Genomic DNA, 20,379 nt, shown 5'->3' with positions numbered 1-20,379 from the left:
GTAGAGACATTTCGAGTGCTCGGCCTCCTTTAACACATTCTGCAGCTGGCATCCAGGGCAAACCCTGAACAGCTTTCAGGGCGTCGAGCTTCCTTTCTCCTGGGCCATGTCCGGGTAGGCCGCAGAAACTTCTGGACTCCTCCAAGAAGCGTAACTCGACGAAAACCTCACCCTTGAGGGGCGTAGAAAATCCGAAACGGGCCCCCGTTGATCGGATGTAGACACGGTGGAGCTTGAGGCTCTATTTGACCGAAAAATGAGAAAATCTCTTTGAAAAAGCTCAAAAATGCAGGAAAAAGCTCGAGAGCTAAACACGAGGACTCAACACTTGAGCATGCGGTAGAAATCTGAGGATGGCTGCCAGGGGAGGGGCTTAGGGAGAGGGCAGTCATTGGCTGGGGGCAGTATGACCCAGAGATCAGTGATTGGTTACTAAGAAAGACAGATCAGAAACAAAACTGATAGTGATACTGATTTTTTCTTTAGCGAGGATTCCCGGCCTGACAGGGAATATTCATGAGCATGTGAATCCATGCCAGACCCCATGATGGAGAAATGAAAAAAATACTCATTCTTGGTTTCTCTAAATCAGCAAGTACCCGTTTGGGATGGCACACAGATTCTTCCTACCGCCTGAGGTGACTTAAATAACTAGGACATTAATATATCACTGGCACATTTAGAGTAATACTAAGTTGGTGTCAAAGAAAAGGGTTTAGGAATAAAACAAAGGTTAAACAAATAATCTGAAGCAGGTAAGTACTTTTGAACCCAGCCCCAGGCTAAGTAAATTAACCCTTGCTGGAGGTAAGAAGAGTCTTTCAGGGAGCCAGGCCAGCCAATGTTAATTGAGCAAAAACCTAGGTGAGCTGAAGCACTTCTTGCAGGTAAGTAAAAGTCAGGCACAATGTTTTAGAAGTCTTTGTAGAAAATGAATCACTGTAGGGCCACGAGCAGGGAGGCTTGTGAGGGGCACAGCTGCAAGCAACTCTGCAACAGCAACCAAGATAAGTCTCAACTGAGAACAATTAAAGGAATAGTGTGCTCAAAAATATTAGGTCCCAACAGATTGGCAATAATGAAAAACATGCATTAAACAATTTGAATGAAAGTTCTTGTGTAAACTTTTCAGCAAACGAGGCTCAAAGCGTTTACATGGAAGCATCCATTTCAGGCAGCCTCCTCAGCTCATGTTAAGCTCTGCTCTGGCAGCACTAAACAAGCAGCAAAAGCCCCCAACTGGGAGCTTTTGCTTACTGCAGCCAGAGCATAGATGTATATGAGCTTGGGGGTGAGGGGGGGTGGGTCTGCCTTCACTTTCATTTTATGTTTTCGGTGCTCCACAAGCCCAGAAAACGTAAAATGAAAGGCAAAAAGCAAAAGACGCTGCAATTATAAATACAATGTTGTTTTTCTGATTGCTGCGGCTGGAAAAACATGGCAATCACAAATATGTTTTATTTCTGACTCTGGCGACTTTAGTTTTAAGTCTCCTGTGTTCCACCTGGGTCGGGGGAGTCCATGAGACTCCAAGCTAAAGCCGCTGCAGTCAGAAATACAACTTTGTTGTATTTGTAAATGCTGCAGTATTTTTTCTACGTTTCTCGGGCTCTGTGAAACGTAGAAAGAAAACCACAGCATACCTTATGTTTGCAGTGACTTCAGCTTTGAGTCTCCTGGGCTCCCCTGACCGGGAAGAGCCCAGACTCAAAGCTGAAGCCACAGCAAACAAATACGTTGTCAATAAATGCTGCGGTTTTATTTCTAAGTTAGAAAGAAAACCGCAGCATTTATTTTGCAGTGCTTTTAAAAAAGAAGGACATTTCAAGCACTTACCAGCAGCAGCCTATGTTAGTCTCTGCTCTCTGGCAACAATGAAGCAAAAGCCACCTGGTAGCTTTTGTTTATTACAGATGGCTGGCTTTTGCTTCATTAGTGCCGCAAGGGCAGAACATAAGCACAAAATGGATGCCCCCTAGTGCTTTAAATCTTTGACTTTGAGCATCATTTTCTCAAAAGTTTACATAGGAACTTCCTTAATGAACGTTTTTTATATATATTTTTGATGATGGCCCATCCTTTGAGCCAATACCACTTTTGATGGCACTATTCCTTTAAGGCTAAACAACAAGAGTTAAGTCCCCTTAGTTTAACAGTACCTTTGTTTAGAAGAAATGGTTCCAGCTGGGTTTTGTTCCTGTGTAGGTCGGCATATCCTTTTACTGGGCCTCTGTCGGGGGGACGTCTGTGGACTCCTGCACTACAATGGGAAAGTAGGCGGCAGCAACGGGCAAATTTCAATTGAGCTGCCCTCGGCGGTTTAAGCTCATTGCGTCTATAGCAAATAGCACCACCGCAGTCTCTCGGACACCACTCTGGACTTTCCTCGCATCTGGGGTCCAGTACTCTGTTGAGGTGGCTTAGGCTCGGTCAGTCCTGCTTCCTGGGAGCACGGAAGATCTTCCTGGAGCTCGGGTCCGACTTAAAGACACTCACTCGGTTTTGGTGTTCCTCTCCCTGGCACTTAAGTTCCTGCAGCAGCAATGGAAGTATAGCCAGCTCAGAGAGGATTTCCAGATGAGCTCGTTTAGGGGTCGCTTGGTCCCATCAACTCAAGGGGAGAAGTTGTCCTTTGCAGGTCTTCTCTAGTTGAGGCGAATTCGAAGTTTCAGCACAGCAGCAGGGCGTCACCGGGCAAACCAACGGTCCAGGAGTTGCAGCAGGCGTCTCTTCCAAGTTCTTCTTTGGATTCCTTTGTCCAGTGGTCGACTCTGCCTTTCAAGCCAAAATGCCTTGCCTTTTATGCAGGTTTCTCCCATTCATTCCAGCCTAGCTGTCAGTCACCAAGCAGGGTGGCTGTCCCTGCCAGACAGTCAGCCAGGCCAATCACCTTTGGGTGCATTCCTGTAACCAAGAGGATTAAGCACAGTGAGTTTCTGGTACCTCCCTCACTTCCTGCACTTGCCAGACATGCTGGAGCCAGAGGCGGGCTTCACTCGTGAACCCAGCCAAAGACGAAAACAAACAAAGGGACCAAACTTGGTTTGCCGCGCAGAGTAAATCTCAAGAAGGACCATTCCAGCAAGAAATGGTGAAAAAAGAATACCTTGGCCATTTTAACTAAATGGGTACCTGTGGGTGCCTTACTGCAGCTGCGAATGCAGGCCGCAGTAAAAACACTCAATGGTAGTAAAAACTAAACCACTGCCACCAGCCTTTAATTTTAGAATAGGTAACAAAAATGTTACATGAGAAACTAGACAAACGGGATGCTAGGTAACCCCTCCAGCACCCTATGGTAAGATAGTGTGTACTGGGTCTAGAAAGTTACAAAATGTAAGTAAAGCCAATTTAATTTTACTGCTCTTGAACTGTTTATCCAAGAGAAGGTATTTAAACCGTTGGGAAATCTGAAAGACTTCCCTGTGGCACTGCACTGAAGGTGCTGTGTGTCAATGAAAAGATGATGCCTATGGAGTTTGTCAAACTCCAAACCCAAAAGAAACAGTGTTCAAATCACAGAAAAATACACGAGAGTGTGGGAAAAATTAAAAAGTCCTAGAGTCCAGCAAAAGTGCTGGGGTTTTCTAAGGTAGAGAGGAATTCACACATTTCTGAGACCTCTCCAGAGCATTCAGCCTTTCCACGACGATGCACTAGAAATGGACAATGGGTCTCCTGGTATTGTGGTTCAGCAGCACTGGAGACTCACAGGAGATTGCTCAAATCAATGTTTGCCTTGGGAGTGGTTGATCCCACTAGTCAAAGGCCAGACGTCCTGTTTGGAGTTCCTGTATCACACAGAAAATAGGGGCAGGACAGCAGTGGTCGCTTCACAGAGTTGCAAAATGTCTGCATGCGTCTCTTATCTTCTTGGTTACTTTAGTTTGTCAGACTCCAAAGTGAAAACGAAACAGGGTCTAAATCACAGTAAATACACGAGAGAGTGGAAAAAAGGTCTCATTCTCTCCAGGTTAGAATTTAAAAGTCCTAAAGTCCAGCAAAAAGAGCTGGGGGGTCTCGAAGGCAGAAAAGAATTAGCACATTTCTGAGCATTCTACTTAACAGTGCCACATACTTGGATGAAACATGCTCTTTACCACTGGCCAAGGTTTCTAACAACTATCACAGTGCATAATTAAGACAATATTAACAGTGACAGTAGCATAATTGTATCTCTAACAAAACAATGGAATTGCTTACTGGGTAGGCAGGTAGAAGTCCTCCAGGGCCCATGATATACTGGCTATGCAACAATGGTGGTACACCTTGAGGCAGATTGGGTGGAGCTTTCCCTGCAAAATCAAAATATAAAAGGTTTTAAATAGCCCCATTGACTCCCACACTGTTGCCCTGTACTTCACACAATTACCAAACACTAAGTGATGCAGAGAGCCCATGACCAGACTTGTATACAGCTAAGACCAAACATTGATTGCCCGCAACTTCCCAGTCAGTTACCAAAACCTTTAGAGTTTTAGATAGGCCACAGGTGTGGGTTTGCAGGCTTTAAAAGTGATGGTGTTTCTGACCAATAAGCGAACAAGAAATGATGCACTTATGCAACCTTTTAGCTCTAATCCTCAATATTTCCATTAATAAGGTACACATTTCCATAGCCAAATAACTGAGAAATCATGGGCCAGAATGAAATATGTGGAACAGCGTGCATATGATTCTAGAGACAGGACTACAAATACAATCAAATAGTCAGTGTTTGCAGAAACTAGAAAGTTAAACTAGAGCAGATACAATCTTCCATTATTCAAATTAGAGTAAGAAGGAACAAGTTACTTACCTGTAACTGTTGGTCTGGGGCATGGATTCACATGCTCATGAATATGCCCCGTCGTCAGGCTGGGAATCCTCGGTAAAGAAAAAATCAGTTTAGTTTCTGATCTGTCTTTCTCAGTAGTAACCAATCACTGGTCTCTGGGTCATACTGCCCCCAGCCAATGACTGCCCTCTCCCTAAGCCCCTCTCCCTAAGCCTCTCCCCTGGCAGCCATATTCAGATTTGGTAGCACGCAAAGTGGGAGTATGACCAAGTGAAGAGCCGTAGAGGGGCAGGAGGGAGGGTTTGCATGTGAATCCATGCCAGACCCATGCTGGAGAACAACAGTTACAGGTAAATAACTTGTTCCTTCTCCAGCATGGGGTCTGGCATGGATTCACATGCTCATGAATATAAGAATACATAGCAGTACATAAATGCACAACCACGGGTGGTGGCAATGCTCAACATTAAGCATTACATAAAATTCAACATTAAGCATCTCTTACCTCCTCACCAGGCTCACCTTAAGCGAACAGGTTGCGCAGCACTGCCTGGCCGACTCTGGACTCCTCCCTGGAATCCCGGTCGACGCAGTAGAATCTCGTTAAGGTGTGCGTCGACCTCCACATAGCATCCCTGCAGATGTCCAGCAGGGGCACACCAGACAAGAACGCTGTGGTAGCAGCGATCGCTCTGGTCGAGTGGGCTCTCGGACGGCCGGGCAACAGTCGGTTTGCCAACCCATGAAAATGCATGATGCAGCCAGAGAGCCATCTGGAAATGGAAGCCTTTGAGAGAGCCTTCCCTTGGTTCACAGGTCCAAAGTTCACAAACAGCTGTGATGTCTTCCGCAAACTCTTTGTACGGTCCACGTAGAACGGCAGCGCTCTAGCCACATCCAGCGAGTGCAAAGTCCACTCGGCCGGAGATGAAGGCAACTGGAAGAAAACCGGTAACACCTCGTTGAGGTGGAAGTCCGACGGCACCTTGGGCATAAACGAGGGGTGCGTCCTCAGCACCACCCTCGTGTCGTGAAAAGTCAAGTATGGAGGCTTGCAGGATAGGGCCTGGATCTATCCCACTCCCCGTGCGGAGGAGATGGCCACAAGAAACGCAGTCTTCCACGACAGGAATTTCAGCAGCGTCGAATGCAGGGGCTCGAATGGCGCCCGCATGAGCCTGTTCAGCACCACATTGAGTTCCCACGCCGGGGCCGGGGCCTTCACCGGCGGGAACGATCGGAACAGTCCCTTCATCAATTCCTTCACCAGGCAATGGGACCACAAGGACGCCCGTCCTGTGGTTCTGGTGTATCAGGAGATCGCAGCCAGATGTAACTTGGAGGCGTGAGTCAGTCCAGACTTGGCCAGCGACAGTAGGTACGGCAGCACTTGAGGGGCCGTAATCCGTAGAGGGTTAATCTTCTGTGCATGGCACCAGACGAGAACCTCTTTCACTTATGTCCGTAGCACTTGAGAGTTGAGGACGCCCTGGCTTTTGCAAGGACCTCTCTGCAGTCAACCAGGATATGGTAGCCTCCAAACTCTAGCGCTGCAGGAGCCAGGCCTGCAAGTTCAGAGACTCCGGGTCGTGATGAAGTATGGCGCCTCCTTCTCTGGAGAGAAGATCTGCGTCCGTCGGCAGCTTGACTGGTGGGGACGCTGACAAGTCCAGAAGGTCCGGGAACCAGATCTGCCTCGGCCACGCCGGTGAGACCAGGAACATCCTGCACCGGACTTCTTGAGCTGGTTGACGAGTTGGAGCAGCAATGGCAATGGAGGGAACGTATAAAGGAACTTGGAGTTCGTCGTGAACAGGTCTATCTGGGGTTTTCCCCATCGTCGGAAGAGTCGATCCACTTGATCCTGATGTAGTTCCCACTCGTGGCAAGAGCGCAACTCCCTGCTGAGTGAGTCGGCCAGGCGCGCCACTGTGTCGAGCTTTGCTCCCAGAAACGGTGCGACTTGCGACGGGATCAGGTGGGATTTGGGAAAGTTGATGGAGAATCCCAGGTCCGAGAGCAGCTGGACATTCTTTGCTGTATGATCCACAGCGAGCTCCCTTGTCCCTGCCCGGATGAGCCAGTCGTCCAGGTAACGGTAGATGTGGTTCCCCTGCAGGCGCAGCCGTGCTGCCACCGGTGCAAGGCACTTGGTGAACACCCTGGGTGCCGACTTCAATACGAATGGGAGGGCCTTGAACTGGTAGTGCCGTCCTTGGACCACGAAGCTGAGGAACTTTCGGTGACCTTTCAGAATGGGGATGTGGAAGTACGCCATCCTTCAAATCCAACGACGACAGGAAATCGCCCTCCTCCAGTTGTCTCAGCACGTGCTGGAGGGGGGACCATCCAGAACTTCTGTGCCTTGATGTACTTGTCCAGCCGTCGCAGGCCCAGGATGGGGCGCCATCCTCCGGTCTTTTTTACTAGGAAGTATACTCCGGAGCCCCGGAGCCTCTTCGGGACGAGCTCGATGGCACCTTTCCTGAGCAACGTCCTCACCTCAAAAAGTAGTTGAGGGACGTGATTTTCCTCCCTGACCACGGGTGGAATGCGGGGGCACTTTTTTAGAAATTCGAGGGCGTGCCCCTGGGCCAGGGCGTGCAGCACCCAACGGTCAGTGGAGATGGACACGCTGACAAACTTCGCCAGCCGGCCTCCCACCGGGGTGCTTCGGTGGGGGCCCGACCCCGCTGTCGTTCAATATTGCTTGGCGGACGACTTGCCGCCTTGGCCTCCCTGGCGATGATGGCGGGGCCCCCCGACTTGCCTCGTCCTCTATAGGCTTCCTGCGACGAGGAGCAGGCCGCTTGGCGCCACCGCCGAATCTATTGGAGGCACTCTTCTTGCCTCTGGCGTTCCCCAGCAACGGAGGCTGTCCTTTCGGAACGCCTAGGGCCCTAGCAGTCTGTCCGCCTTGATGGCTTGGAGGGACTCATCCACCGTTTTCCCAAACAGGTTGTTCCCGTCGAACGGCATGTCCAGCACTTTGGCTTGTACATCCTGGCGGAAAACCGTCGCCTTGAGCCAACCTCGTCGTCTAAGGCAAACGCAGTTGCCTAGCTGGCGGAAACCGGTGTCGGGAATGTCCGTTGCCACCGTAATGTCGTGGTCCGACGCCACTTTGCCTTCTTGCAAGATCTCCAGGGCCTCGGCCCTCTTATCATCCAAGTCCAACAGTGGGGTTATCTTGTACCATAACTCCCTGTCGCAGCGGGCCTAGATCGCGAGGGCGTTGGCCACCTTAATCGTTGTTGCCGCCGATGAGATAACTCGTCGTCCCATTGCGTCCAGCTTCTTCGCTTCGCCTTCTGGCGGGGAAGTTGACGTTGAGACCGATGCCCCCCCCGCTTTCTTCTTGGCCGCCGCTGAGACGACCAAGTCCAGGGTAGGTTGTGCCCGAAGGCACAAAGGGGCAGCGTCGGGGACCTGGTACTTCTTCTCGTACCGATCCTTCTTGGCAGGCTTTGTAAAAGGTTTCTTGAGAAGGGTGAGACCCTCGTCCCAGATGTCATCCAGGAGAGGCACGGCGAGGACAGACTTCCTCCTGGCCTCACGCTGTTGGTAAAGGAAACCTTCCTTCCTTCCTTCTCTTCGGGGCAGAGCTGAATAAGCTCCGATGCCCTGGCGATCATTGCATGGAAAGATCCGATCTCATCGGATGGGGAGACCCGGGCTGGTGACGGGAGCTCCGTCCCGTCGTCGGCGGTACCCGTCGTGTCTGTTCCCGTTTCATCCCCAGGGACTGGGACGTGGGTAAAGGCCGAGCAGGCCTCGAGGGCTGAGAAGGCGGGGCTGGGTGGATCCGTCATTCTCTTGTTCAGGGGGCTTCCCGCCAGGACCGGCTTTGTTTCCTCCGTCAGACCTGGTCCTCTGTCGGTGGTAAGGGCAATCTCGTCCTTATCTCTGAACATAAGGATTGTATTGCCAACAAAATGGCCGCCGAGTTATCCTGCGGCTCCGGAAGCGACGGCTGACTAGGACCCTCGCCGGTGCCGCCGTCACTCTCACCGTCACCCTTGTCGGGATCTCTCCCGTGGGGACGGGCCTCTTCGATGCCCTCGTCGAGGCCCTTTAGGACTTCTGCCAGCTCCTCCTCGGATGTTGTGTCTGTGTCCACAATGTTCACCGCCCCCCCTCTTTTTTCCGCCGGGGTCTTCACAGGGGTCTTTTCGATGGGTCTGAAAGAGGCTTCCCTCCGCGGAGGCAGGGAGACTCTGGGCCCTGAGGTCGTCTCCACTGGTGTAGCCTCCACAGGCTGTGCCAGGGCCGCCGCGCCTCCCTCGATAGAGGCCTTGTCCGGGTGAATCAAGGCCTTCACCGCCTTAGGCGCGCTTGAGGCCTTCACCTTGGAGGGTCACCGCCTCGCTCCCCCTCGGCCGAATCCTTCGAGATCGACCGGGGCCTCTCCAAAGGCTTACCCGGGTTCTCGGATTTCCTCTTCCCCGAACCAGAGCGTTGGCTAGTGGTTGGTGGTGTCGGGGAAGGTGCGCCCCGCCTGGCAGCCGAAGAGCCCGACCGTTCGGCACTCCCTGTGCCCGCGGACACGCGGTGCTTTGCCTTCTGTTGGGACCCCATCGCCGGGGCGCCCTCACAGGACCTAGAAGACCGCTCTGACTACTACTTCTCACCTGACTAACTTTCTCCTTCCAGCCAGTTGGAGAGACAAAGGCGTCGGTCCCTGATGGTCCGTTCCGACATGGTCCTGCAAAACGCACAGTCCTTCTCCACGTGCGTTTTATCCTCATAAAGGCAGTAGAGACATTTTGAATGCTTGTCCTCGAACACATTCTGTAGCTGGCATCCAGGGCAAACCTTGAACAGCTTTCCGGGCGTCGAGCTTCCTTTCTCCTGGGCCATGTCCGGGTAGGCCGAAGAACTTCTGGAATCCCCCAAGAAACGCAACTCGACGAAATCTTCACCCTTGAGGGGCGTAGAAAAATATCCGACGCGGATACCCGTTAATCGGATGTAGAGACGGTGGAGCTTGAGGCTCTATTTGACAGAAAAATTAGAAATTCTCTTTGAAAAAAGCACGAAAACGCAGCAAAAGCTCAAGAGCTAAACACGAGGACTCCCAACACTTGAGCGTGCGGTAAAAATCTGAAGATGGCTACCAGAGGTGGGGCTTAGGGAGAGGGCAGTCATTGGCTGGGGGCAGTATGACCCAGAGACGAGTGATTGGTTACTACTGAGAAAGACAGATCAGAAACAAAACTGATACTGATGTTTTCTTTACCAAGGATTCCCAGCCAGACGACGGGGAATATTCAGGAGCATGTGAATCAATGCCAGACCCCATGCTGGAGAACTAAGTATTTTATGTATAAAACATCTGTCAGGTTATTCTATAAGTCTTCTGATGAGGCTTGTGTTAGGGAGAATCATTATGCTTCATCCCCTCACCTAGTGAGGCCCCAAGAACATTTTGCTGGACCTCTGGACCCTTTTCTTTCAATACTGAATGAGTGGACCCTTTTCCCACTCATTCATTCTTGTGGACTCTGTCTATTGGAACTCTATTCTTTGTATTCTACCTGTACTATGGAGTTGATCTGCTCCATAGCTCTTAAAGGCATATGTGTTTTTACAACTGCAGAACACAGCTCCTTATGGGCAGTGTTGCTGTTGACCCCTGGGGTCCTCAGATTCTTTTTATATATCCCTTTTCGGGAGAATGTTAATTTCTGTGCCAATCCCGTTTAACCTTGGAGACCCCCAACGCTTTTACTAGACTCAGGGCTTTTACATTTTTACTCCCCAGTGAGTGGGACCTTTACTCACTCACTCATGTGTTTTTCTGACTATCATTTTCTATGTTCCTTACTGTTTTATGGAGTCTGGTAAACACTGTAGGCTTTTGCATTGTGAAACACAGCACCTTTTATCCCTTGGACTTCTCTTAATGTTTAACTACATTTTCTTGGGTGAACTACTGTTCCCAAGAATAGTACGATGACCCCGGTCTTACTTCCCTTTACTTTATGGGGCCAGCTTACACCACCCTATGTGGAGTGCTGGGGATTACATAGTAATTCCTTTAACCCATCCTCATGTAACATTTTGTTAGACTAACTCACTTGAATGGCTGGTGGCAGTGTTTCTTTTTTACTACCTTGTGACATGTATCTGCAGGCTGATAACTCAGCTGCAGTGATGCACCCAAGCTTGAACATTATCTCAAAATGGCCTTTGTCTTACTTTTTCACCATTTCTTGTTAGTTTCTTCTGGGCTTATACTCTGCTGTTTGCATCAGGTTCGAGTCCTTTGTGTAGTTTGCCTTTGCCAGGCTTCAGCCCTGAAGCCCGCTTAGGCTCAAGTGTGTCTGGAAAGCCAGCAAGTGAGGTAGGGCCCCGAAGCGTCCCTGTCCTTTGTTTCTAGGTGTGCCTGAGTGAAACCAGTTCCGACTGGCCGACTGGCCATCCTACAGGACAGCCACCCTGCTGTGTGAATGGCAGTCTAGGGCTTTGAATGAATGAGAACTTACATAAAAAGCGAGGTTTTTGGGACTAAGTCGACCACTGGAGGAAAAATCCAAAGGAGACAAGAGGAGACCCCAGCAGCACCCTCATGGACAGCAAAGTGCCCGGAGAAGCCCTGGAGATGTGCCAGCGCCGTTTTTGAATCGAAAGGGAAGACCCGTAAAGGCCAACTTCCAACCTTTGGCTGGTGGTACCAACTAGCCTCGAGGCAAATTATTTTGGCACAACCTCCGACTTGCTGCAACTTTCCAAGTCTACATAAACCCAATACCCGGGGTACCTCGACGACTTGCAAGTGCATTGTCTTCCAAAGTCCAAATCCAGCCAGATCTTTGCGTGCATCCAGAGGACCCTACGTAAGAAAGAAATCTGCGTCTAGAGTCCCCTCAAAAGAGTTCAGGACAGAGGTATCAAGGAAATCCTAACCAGAGATTTTAGTTCTTCTTTGGTGCTGAGAAAAAGGTGCCAAAACCACAAAAAGCCGCTGACTCAATGGAAATCCATTACTGCAGAGTCCCTCTCTGGAGAGCTGCCTGCCAGGCTTCCTCCCTTTCGTGACCACAATCAAGGTCCAGGAACAAGGGTCTACTGCATCGCATCTTGAAGGCAACCAGCTGGAGCACTTTCTTAATTTCAAAAGATACTGTGGGGCTTGGGGTATTTTATTATTTTGCCATTTGGGGTGCTTCCTATCTTTGGGAGTGCGATTTAACACTACACTTTGTTGACCACAACTTACCTTAATTGGTCTTACAGATTGTGCTTTCTAAAGGTGACGCCTCTTGAGTTGCTGTGATTTCTCTTTTGAACACTGACTATCTAATAACATTCTTCTAAGAAGAGCACCCAAACATTGACTTTGCCCATTGACTTTGACTGTCCTGGCTCTCTAAAGGCCTCCTTCTGAACCTATTGGCTTTGGCAGTTCTGGTTCCCTCACAGGTTTTAAATGTTGAACACTTTAATGTTGGGATAATAGACAGATGCACCCAAAGGGATGCAGGCAAACTGTTTTTATGAGCTATCAGTCTGTTCTAACCCCAACCTTCCATCCAGAAAAATTGTGGTGAAACTATATAAATGCTATACTGACCTCAAATTACATCTCCGGCGGCTGGAACATGTGTAACATGTGAATGAATTACTCACCTGCTTTATTATTCACTTTTTAAATTGAACCCCAACTTGGGATTAATGTTACAACAATGACTGCTTTTTAAAGAATGCATTAAATATCTGTGTATAACTAAATAAATTATTTAACTAAGTTTGTAAGTGTTTAATTTGATACTTGTATTGACCGATTTCATTGTACAGCTCTACAGCTCACATTACACCGCTTAAGATAAGCCTGGCTGCCCAGTCACACTACAAACTTCTGTAGTACAGGCCTATCTTAAAAGGTGGGTTACCCAATACCAAGAGATAAGTCTTGTGTAGTCCCACACCAGTTGGACTGCACTCATTCTTACCCAACACTTGTGGCAGGCAGTGGGATTGGTGTAGAGTGGTTGCATTGACTATTGGTTGTACTTGTGCCAAAATAAACCATCCACAATGTTAGCTCCACCAAAAAGAAAAGTAATCTTGTAACTGAGAATAATGCCAGAATCGGATCATTTCAATGAACAGTCCCTTACTGCTCTTACAATGGATGGAACATTTGAAAGATTTATGTAGGACAAGGTGACTGAGTTTAAAGGGTATAAAGAGTTGAGTTGATTGAAAAGTTGTTAAATCACTAAAACCCTTGAAGTAGGCCCATAACCCCTACTCCCAATCTTGATATGGAAATTGATGAAACTGAAGAGTTTAGAGCTAAGCTCCAATCTGCTAAATGGGTCAGAAGGTGAGGAGAATCCTCAAGGAGTGAGAAACTCCCCTCTTCAACCTGCTCCTGTAATTCAACAGTCTCCTATCAAAACCACTGTGGGTCACAATCTAAGCCCAGAATATCTATCTCTTGAAAGAACGAGACTGGAACTAGAATTCAAGAACCTTGCAGTAGAATCTAAAGACAGACAATGAGAGAAGGCTCAGAGAGGGAAATGCAGCATGAGTATGAGAAAATGTCAATTGATTCTGCTTCCTTCATAGGGTCCTCTCGGTCTACTAGTCCCAAGAGACTTCGCTCAACAAAAGAGTCTGCAACTATGTATGATCCTAAAATGTGTTGGATTGTTTGAGTACATTTGAATTCACTTATGGTTTGCCGAATATTTGTGGGAATGATTTAGGTGGATGGATCATGTCTAGGCTCCCCAGAATGGTTGTGATGCTATTATGGAATTGAGTACTACAGACAGGAAAAAATAATGAAACAGGCACTTGTAACCAGATTTGGGAAGACGCCTTCAAAATACCTTAAAAGGTTTAGAGACAATGAAAAGAAAGACGGTATCGCTTGGGCTACCTGGGTTTGTGAATGCCTGAAAAACTTAGATGGCTGGTTTAAGGGATACAAAGTAGACTCTTGAAAGAATGAGGAATTTGTTTTTACGAGAGAATGTGTGTGATGCCTGCTTTAATGAGCTGAGACAGCAACTGGCAGAATAAGGAACTTGATCCCAAAAGACTAGCTCAAGCTGGTGACTTATGGGAGCCAACAGGGCCACTAATAAGGATTCTGGGGAAACTCGGAAAACGACAACCTTGACCTCCTGGCAATAGGAACCCAACCTCTGGTAGAAGTCTGTACTACACAGGTTGGTAGTGTGGCTGAGCAGCCAGGCTCATCTCAAGAAGGGGTCAATGTGAGCAGTAGGGTGGTTACACAGATTCACTGTGACAAGTATCCAAATAAACTCGTACAAACTAGGTTTCTTGATTAAACAATTATTAATTATATATTTAACAGTCAGTTTGAATAAGCATTTTTCAGAAGGGGCAATGTAATAGTAAAACACAAATACAATCCAAAAACACTCTTAGTTTCTCTAAATCAACAAATACCCATTTGGGATGGCACACAGACACTGCGTACCCCCTCAGGTGACTTAAATGGCTAGGACATTGTGGACATTAATATATCACTGGTACCTTTAGATCCATATTGAGATGTGTGTCAAAGTACAAAGGTTTTAGAGTAAGAAGAGATCACACACATTCTTAAACAGGTAATTACGTTTGAACCCCCCGCCCCCAATGCAAAATAAGTTAACCATTTCCTGGAGGTACCAACACACAGAGGAGAGTCATTCAGGGAGCCAGGCCAGCCAATGTCAATAGGGCAAAAGTCTAGGTGAGCTGAAGCACTTCTTGCAGGCAAGTACAAGTCTTGCACAATGTTTTTAGAAGTCTTTGTAGAAAAAGTAGAATCAATGTAGGGCCACAAGCTGGAAGGCTTGTGAGGTGTAGAAGATGCAAACAACTCTACAGGAGCAACCAAGACAGGTCTCAACTGACAAGGTGACAAGATAAGAGTTCGGTTCTCTTAGACTGTACAGTAGCTTTGGTTAGAATAAATGGTTCCAGCTGGCTTCTGTTCCTGTGTGGCTCTGCAAATCCTTTTGTTCCTGTACCTCAATCGTGGGGACAAGAGCAAGGACTTCTGGGGATTCCTGCAACACAACGTGACGATCCGTAACAGCAAAGGGCAAACTTCAATTCAGTGGAACTTCTGCATTTCAGCTCCTCATGTCTGACAGCAAATAGAAACACTGCGGTTCTCGGATACCACTTCAGACTTTTCTTGCTTCTGGGGCCCAACACTTTTTTGAGGTGGCTCAGCCTTGGTCAGTCCTACATCAGGGAAGTCCGGAGGATCTTTCTGGCGCTCGGGTCTGCCATGAAAGCAATCCACTCGATTTGGTGTTCCTCTCCCTGGCACTTGGGTTCCAGCAGCAGTAGTACAGCGAGCTTTGAGAGGATGTCCAAACGAGTTTAATTTGGAGTTGATGGGTCCCACCAACTCAAGGGGAGAAGTCGTCCTTGCAGAGCTTCTCTAGTCGATGCGAATTCAGAGCTTCAGCACAGCAGTAGGGCTTCACCGGGCAAACCAACTGCCCAGGAGTTGCAACAGGCATCTCTTCGGATTCCTTCCTCCAGTAGTCTACTTTGCCTTCCAAGCCAAGAAGCCTCGCCTTTTATGCAGGGTTCTTCCATTCATTCCAGCCTAGCTGTCAACCACACAGCAGGGTGGCTGTCCTTGCTGAACAGCCAGCCTGCCAATCACCTTTGGGTGCATTCTTTTAACCAAGGGGATTAAGCAGAGGGAATTTCGGACACCTCTCTCACTTCCTAGACAAAGCGAACAAAGGGACCAAACCTGGTTTGGCGCACAGAGTAAATCTCAAGAAGGACCTTTCCAGCAAGAAATGGCGAAAAAAAGACGACCAGGGCCATTTTGACAAAATGGGCATTCATGGGTGCTTTACTGCAGCTGCAAACGCAGCCCGCATTAAAAATGTTCAATTGTAGTTAAGAAAACCACTGCCACCAGCCATTAATTGTAGCAAGGGTAACAAAAATGTTACATGAGAAACTAGACAAAAGGGGATACTAAGTAACCCCTCCAGCACCCTATTGTAGTGTGTGCTGGGTCTAGAAAGTTACCAATGTAAGTAAAGTCAATTTCACTTTACTGCTCTTGGAAACAGTTTATCCAAGAAAAGGTTAAACCTTTGGGAAATCTAAAAGACTTCCCTGTGCCACTGCACTGAAGGTGTTACGTGTCACAATGTAAAAAGATGATGCCTATGGAGTTCGTCAGACTCCATAACCAAGAGAAACAGTTCAAAATCACAGTAAAATACATTAGAGTGGGAAAACAGTCTCACTCTCTCCAGGGTGAAAATTAAAAAGTCCTAGAGGTCAGCAAAAGTGCTGGGACTCTCTAAGGTAGGGAGGAATTAGCACATTTCTGCTAATTCTCCCTCACAAAGGCTGAAGGGGGCAGGGGGTACCACAATAAAGATAGTAAAGTAGATTCTAATCCTCCACAACTTAAAGGAGGGCCACAAAAACAATAAGGGTTTATTTCATGGGAAACCTTATAGGGCTAGTGAAGCCTCTGGGGCAAAACCAGATGTAGGTTACCAGAGACGCACATTCCAGAAAAGCTTTCATAAATGTGTGGTTTGTGGGTCTAGTGACCACGTGAAAGTGGATCCCAGATGTAAGGGGTAAACCTTCAGGGGTCCACACCTTCTCCTTAGCCTTCACTCCACAGGAAGCTCCAATGACAGATTCTCACTTTCACTTACTAGCCGATGACCCCAATTGGAGTTCAAGATAGGGTTTCTTTAGTGTCCTTAGGTCTGTGGGAACAGAATATAGATGTGTATAACAATACCAGACCACACAAAAGAATGAGGACAGTACTTGTAAATGGCCAGGAGACACCTGCCATCGTGGACACTGGGGCCAGCATTATAGTGGTAGATGAAAGCTTCAAACCTGAGGATGTAGTTAAGGCACCCAAAGGAGAAGTTCACTTACTGTAATGTTCTATGGATTCTTCTCTCGCAGATTCCTCATCTGAAATAGATATTCCCTCCAGCTTCACTGCTTTGGAAAATTTTCAACTGGGGGAAGGTTGGGGGAGGGGGGGGGTGTAGGGGACCTCATCCAGGCCGTCCCACATCGATCCGTCTTGCTCGGCGTCGGCTCCGGACATGACATCAGCCATCGTATAAGCAGCTTGTCACTAAGCCCCGATCTCAGTTCCCCTTTTTTCTAGAGCACTACACACTGCATAGCAAACCGAGAACAAGCAGGCCAATGAGCCCTTTCTTAAAAAATAATAATTACAGCCCTCCAAAGGAGGAAAAATTGAAAAAGAAACGCTAGTAGTAGTGTCACAATAAATTGTATGAATCAAGAACGTGGCAGGAAGACAAAAGCGGGACACAGAGGACCATCTCCAAGTTTTCGCACCAACCCCCTACTTTCTCAGCAGGGACGGATGGGAGGGGAGATGAGGCATCTGCTGGGGAAAAATCCATAGAAAGAACATTACAGTAAGGTAATTTCTCCTTCTATTGATAGCTTTTCTCCCGCAGATTGCTCATCTGATAGACCCCCCCAAAGCAGTAATGAAGGAGGCAGGCAGAAAGTCAAACTAAGATTCTACAGGATTGCCCTGCCAAAACACACATCGGAAGTACGAGCCACATCAAGGCTATAGTGCTTTGCGAAGGTATGCAAAGACTATCATATCGCAGCGCGACAAATCTCTCAGACAGACTCCTCTGCAACGCGGTGGATTCAGAGAGCTCCCTTGTGGAATGGGCCCCAATACCTGCTGGTAATTATCTCCCTGTGATGTGCAGAGGATTATCCAATGGGATAAAGTCTGTTTCGTTATGGGCAATCCTTACGGGCTAAGGAAAAAGCCACAAACAGCTGGTCAGCACTTCTAAAATCAGCTGTTCTGGAAACATAGTAACTTAGTGCCATCTTAGGGTAAAGCCGATGGAATCATTCCTCCTGTTTAGAAGGGTGAAGAGGGGGAGGATAGAAGACTAGAAAGTCCATGGATTATGACAAAGGAAATTGTGACACAATCTTGGGAAGGAAACCAGGCCTTACCCCGAGAGAAACTTTCTTGGAAAAAGCAGAAGAAAGGTGGCCTACCGCATAAGGCCTGTAGTTCACTCACCTGCCTAGCGGATGTGATAAACCCCAAGAAGGCGGTTTTCAATGATAGAAGCTACAATGGGCAAGAGTGCATAGGCTCAAAAGGAGCCACCATCAGAAATTTAAGGACCAGATTAAGATCCCAATCTGGGACAACAAAAGGATTTGGCCGAAAATTTTTCACGAGCCCTTTCAGGAATTGTGCCATTACCGGGATCATGAAATATGAACCTTGATCCGGGGGACCTTTTAAACAGAAGACAAGGCCGCCAATATCCTTCACTCGGATTACCTGGGGGTCTGCCAGTGACAGCAGAACTCCACCACTGCAGTGGTGGGGCAAGAGATGGGGTCAATCTCGCGTTCCCTGCGCCACACCTCAAATCTTCATCTGTATGCATATAAAAGATCTTGTAGATGGTCTGCGTGCAGCCAGCCATACCTCAAGCACGTCCTCAGAGAGTTCCCATTCATCAAACATCCTCTCAAGAGCCACGCATGTAGGTTGAGTGATTCCGGGTTCAGATGGAGTATCCAGCTTTACAACTGGGCTAGGCGATCTGGTTGCCGAGGCAACCAGCGAGGTGGACAGATCCAAGAGGTCAAGAGTACCACGTTCTACTCGACCAGTCCGGGGCGATCAAGATCATGGTCGCTCGAAACCACTTCAACCTCCGGAGAACCCATGGAGTGACCGGAATCAGAGGGAACGCGCATAGGCGAGGGCATGTCCAATCCACAAGAAGCGTGTACCCCAGTGCACTGTTCGCTGGGAATTCCCTCAAGCAGAAGAGTTTGCATTTCCTCTTGGACTCTGTTGCGAACAGATCCACTACTGGGGTACCCCAGAAAGGGAAGATCACCTCTAGGACTTGACGCTAAGCTTAGATCGATTTTGGGACTTCTAAGCTCTGGGGAGCGTGCGTCCTCTTCGCCATTAGGGTTACAAGAGGAGAGCTTGTGATTCCTTGCCAGACTCCTAGGGAACAAATAAAAGCAAGAGAGGAAACTTGTGCACCAGATGGTCCTACGGCTCTTGGAGGCTATGGAGCTTATGGAAGAGGGTGCTTCACAATGTGATGTTGAGCAACTGACCAGGGGGATCTCTCCATCTACTTCTAATCATGAAATAACAGAACTACCAAATACTTCCCATCCTAGGGGGAAAACATTTAAGATATCCAAATTAGCTAAAAAAATAAACATGCCTGCGGCCAAAATTAAGGGGAGGAATTCAAACCTTAAGGCTCTTTGGCAAATGCCCGACCAAGACAAACTCGTAATAAGAAGCCACGGTAAACCATTGCGAGGGGTTGAAGGTTCGAATTCTAGCGAATTGCCGAAGTCAGGCCCTGTTACATGATAGGGTAGGGTAGGTAATGGCGGTGAACGGATCAAGGAGAGTGTGTGTACATCAGCGGGATCCAACCTGGTGGGCAGGGTGGAAAGTGTAGGTGATCGCCCCCCAGACTAAACAGATTAAGACAGCTTTCAGGTAGATTGTCAGTATGATGCATGCTCAGGTATCTATTGGTTCGCAGACTATAGCTACAACCCAATTATTAGGGAGGGATCTTTATCTTTAGGATCTTCTGTAGGTGGGTTTGTGGATTTACCTGCGAGTGATATTCCTATGAAGAACACTTTGCCCGAGGATTCAAATAGCAGGGTTACCAAAGGCCTACAAGATCAGCTTGAGGCTGCTGTGCCCTTGGGACCAGGTCCACTAATGAACAAAGGCAAAACAATTGGGTGGATAAACAGTAACAAAATTAATAGTTACTCACCGTAGTGACTAACAATCTTCGTCCATAGTGCCCATTCCACCATACTGTATGGCCGTCCTTCGCGAGGGACTGTTAGGGAGAATTCTCAGAAATGTGCTAATTTCCTCCACCTTAGAGACCCCCAGCAACTTTGCTGGATTTGCTTTATCCTATACAAGACATTAATCCATTGACTTTGGCCTAACCTATTGCATTGAATCAACTCCTCTGGGGAACTCAAACTATTTGCACTGTTTAAGAGTAACTGTAATATTCGTTTTATTAACTTATGCCTTTTTGCTACGACTTCAAAGTAGTCTAAATGCCTCAGAACCTGATATTGTGAAGTACTCTATATTTGTGTGTGATAGATTGCCTCCTTCTAGTGACTGTTTTATAACTGACTGTGAAATAAATTAATAAGAATTTTACCAAGAAACCTTGAGTATAAGAGTCTATTTGTATACTTGTAATTAGACCTGGCTGCTCAGCAACACTACCACAAAACTGGGTAGTACAGACTTATACCAAAGGTTGGTTTTGCTTACACCTGTAGTCCTAGTTGTGTGTAGTGGTCCCAAAGGGTACTTCATACAAACTTTGCCTAACAATCCCGCCAAAGGCCAAGGGACCAAACGTGGTTTGGCGTGCAGACTAAATCTTAAGGACCTTTAGCACGAAGAAATGGCAAAAAAAGAAGACCGGGCCATTTGGACAAAAATAGCACCCTTGGGTGCTTTACCGCAGCTGCGAACGTAGCCCGCGGTAAACGCA

General features: G+C 47.8%; 1 protein-coding gene across 11 annotated transcripts in view; it reads right to left on the bottom strand.

The window, feature by feature from the left end:
- UBAP2 (ubiquitin associated protein 2) overlaps positions 1–20,379 on the bottom strand; it is a 1,758,279-nt gene that overhangs the window by 518,397 nt on the left and 1,219,503 nt on the right. For all 11 annotated transcript variants that reach the window (XM_069626852.1, XM_069626853.1, XM_069626850.1 and 8 more), the window contains one exon: positions 4,204–4,295. In XM_069626852.1, coding sequence (XP_069482953.1) covers positions 4,204–4,295 — 92 coding nt within the window. The remainder of the gene's footprint in view (positions 1–4,203; positions 4,296–20,379) is intronic.

The sequence above is a fragment of the Ambystoma mexicanum genome, chromosome 6p (genome assembly GCF_040938575.1).
Source record: "Ambystoma mexicanum isolate Mex_15411 chromosome 6p, UKY_AmexF1_1, whole genome shotgun sequence".
Lineage (NCBI taxonomy): Eukaryota > Metazoa > Chordata > Amphibia > Caudata > Ambystomatidae > Ambystoma > Ambystoma mexicanum.
The sequence above is the reverse complement of the archived record's forward strand: the minus strand, read 5'-3'. Positions and strand labels throughout refer to the sequence as shown.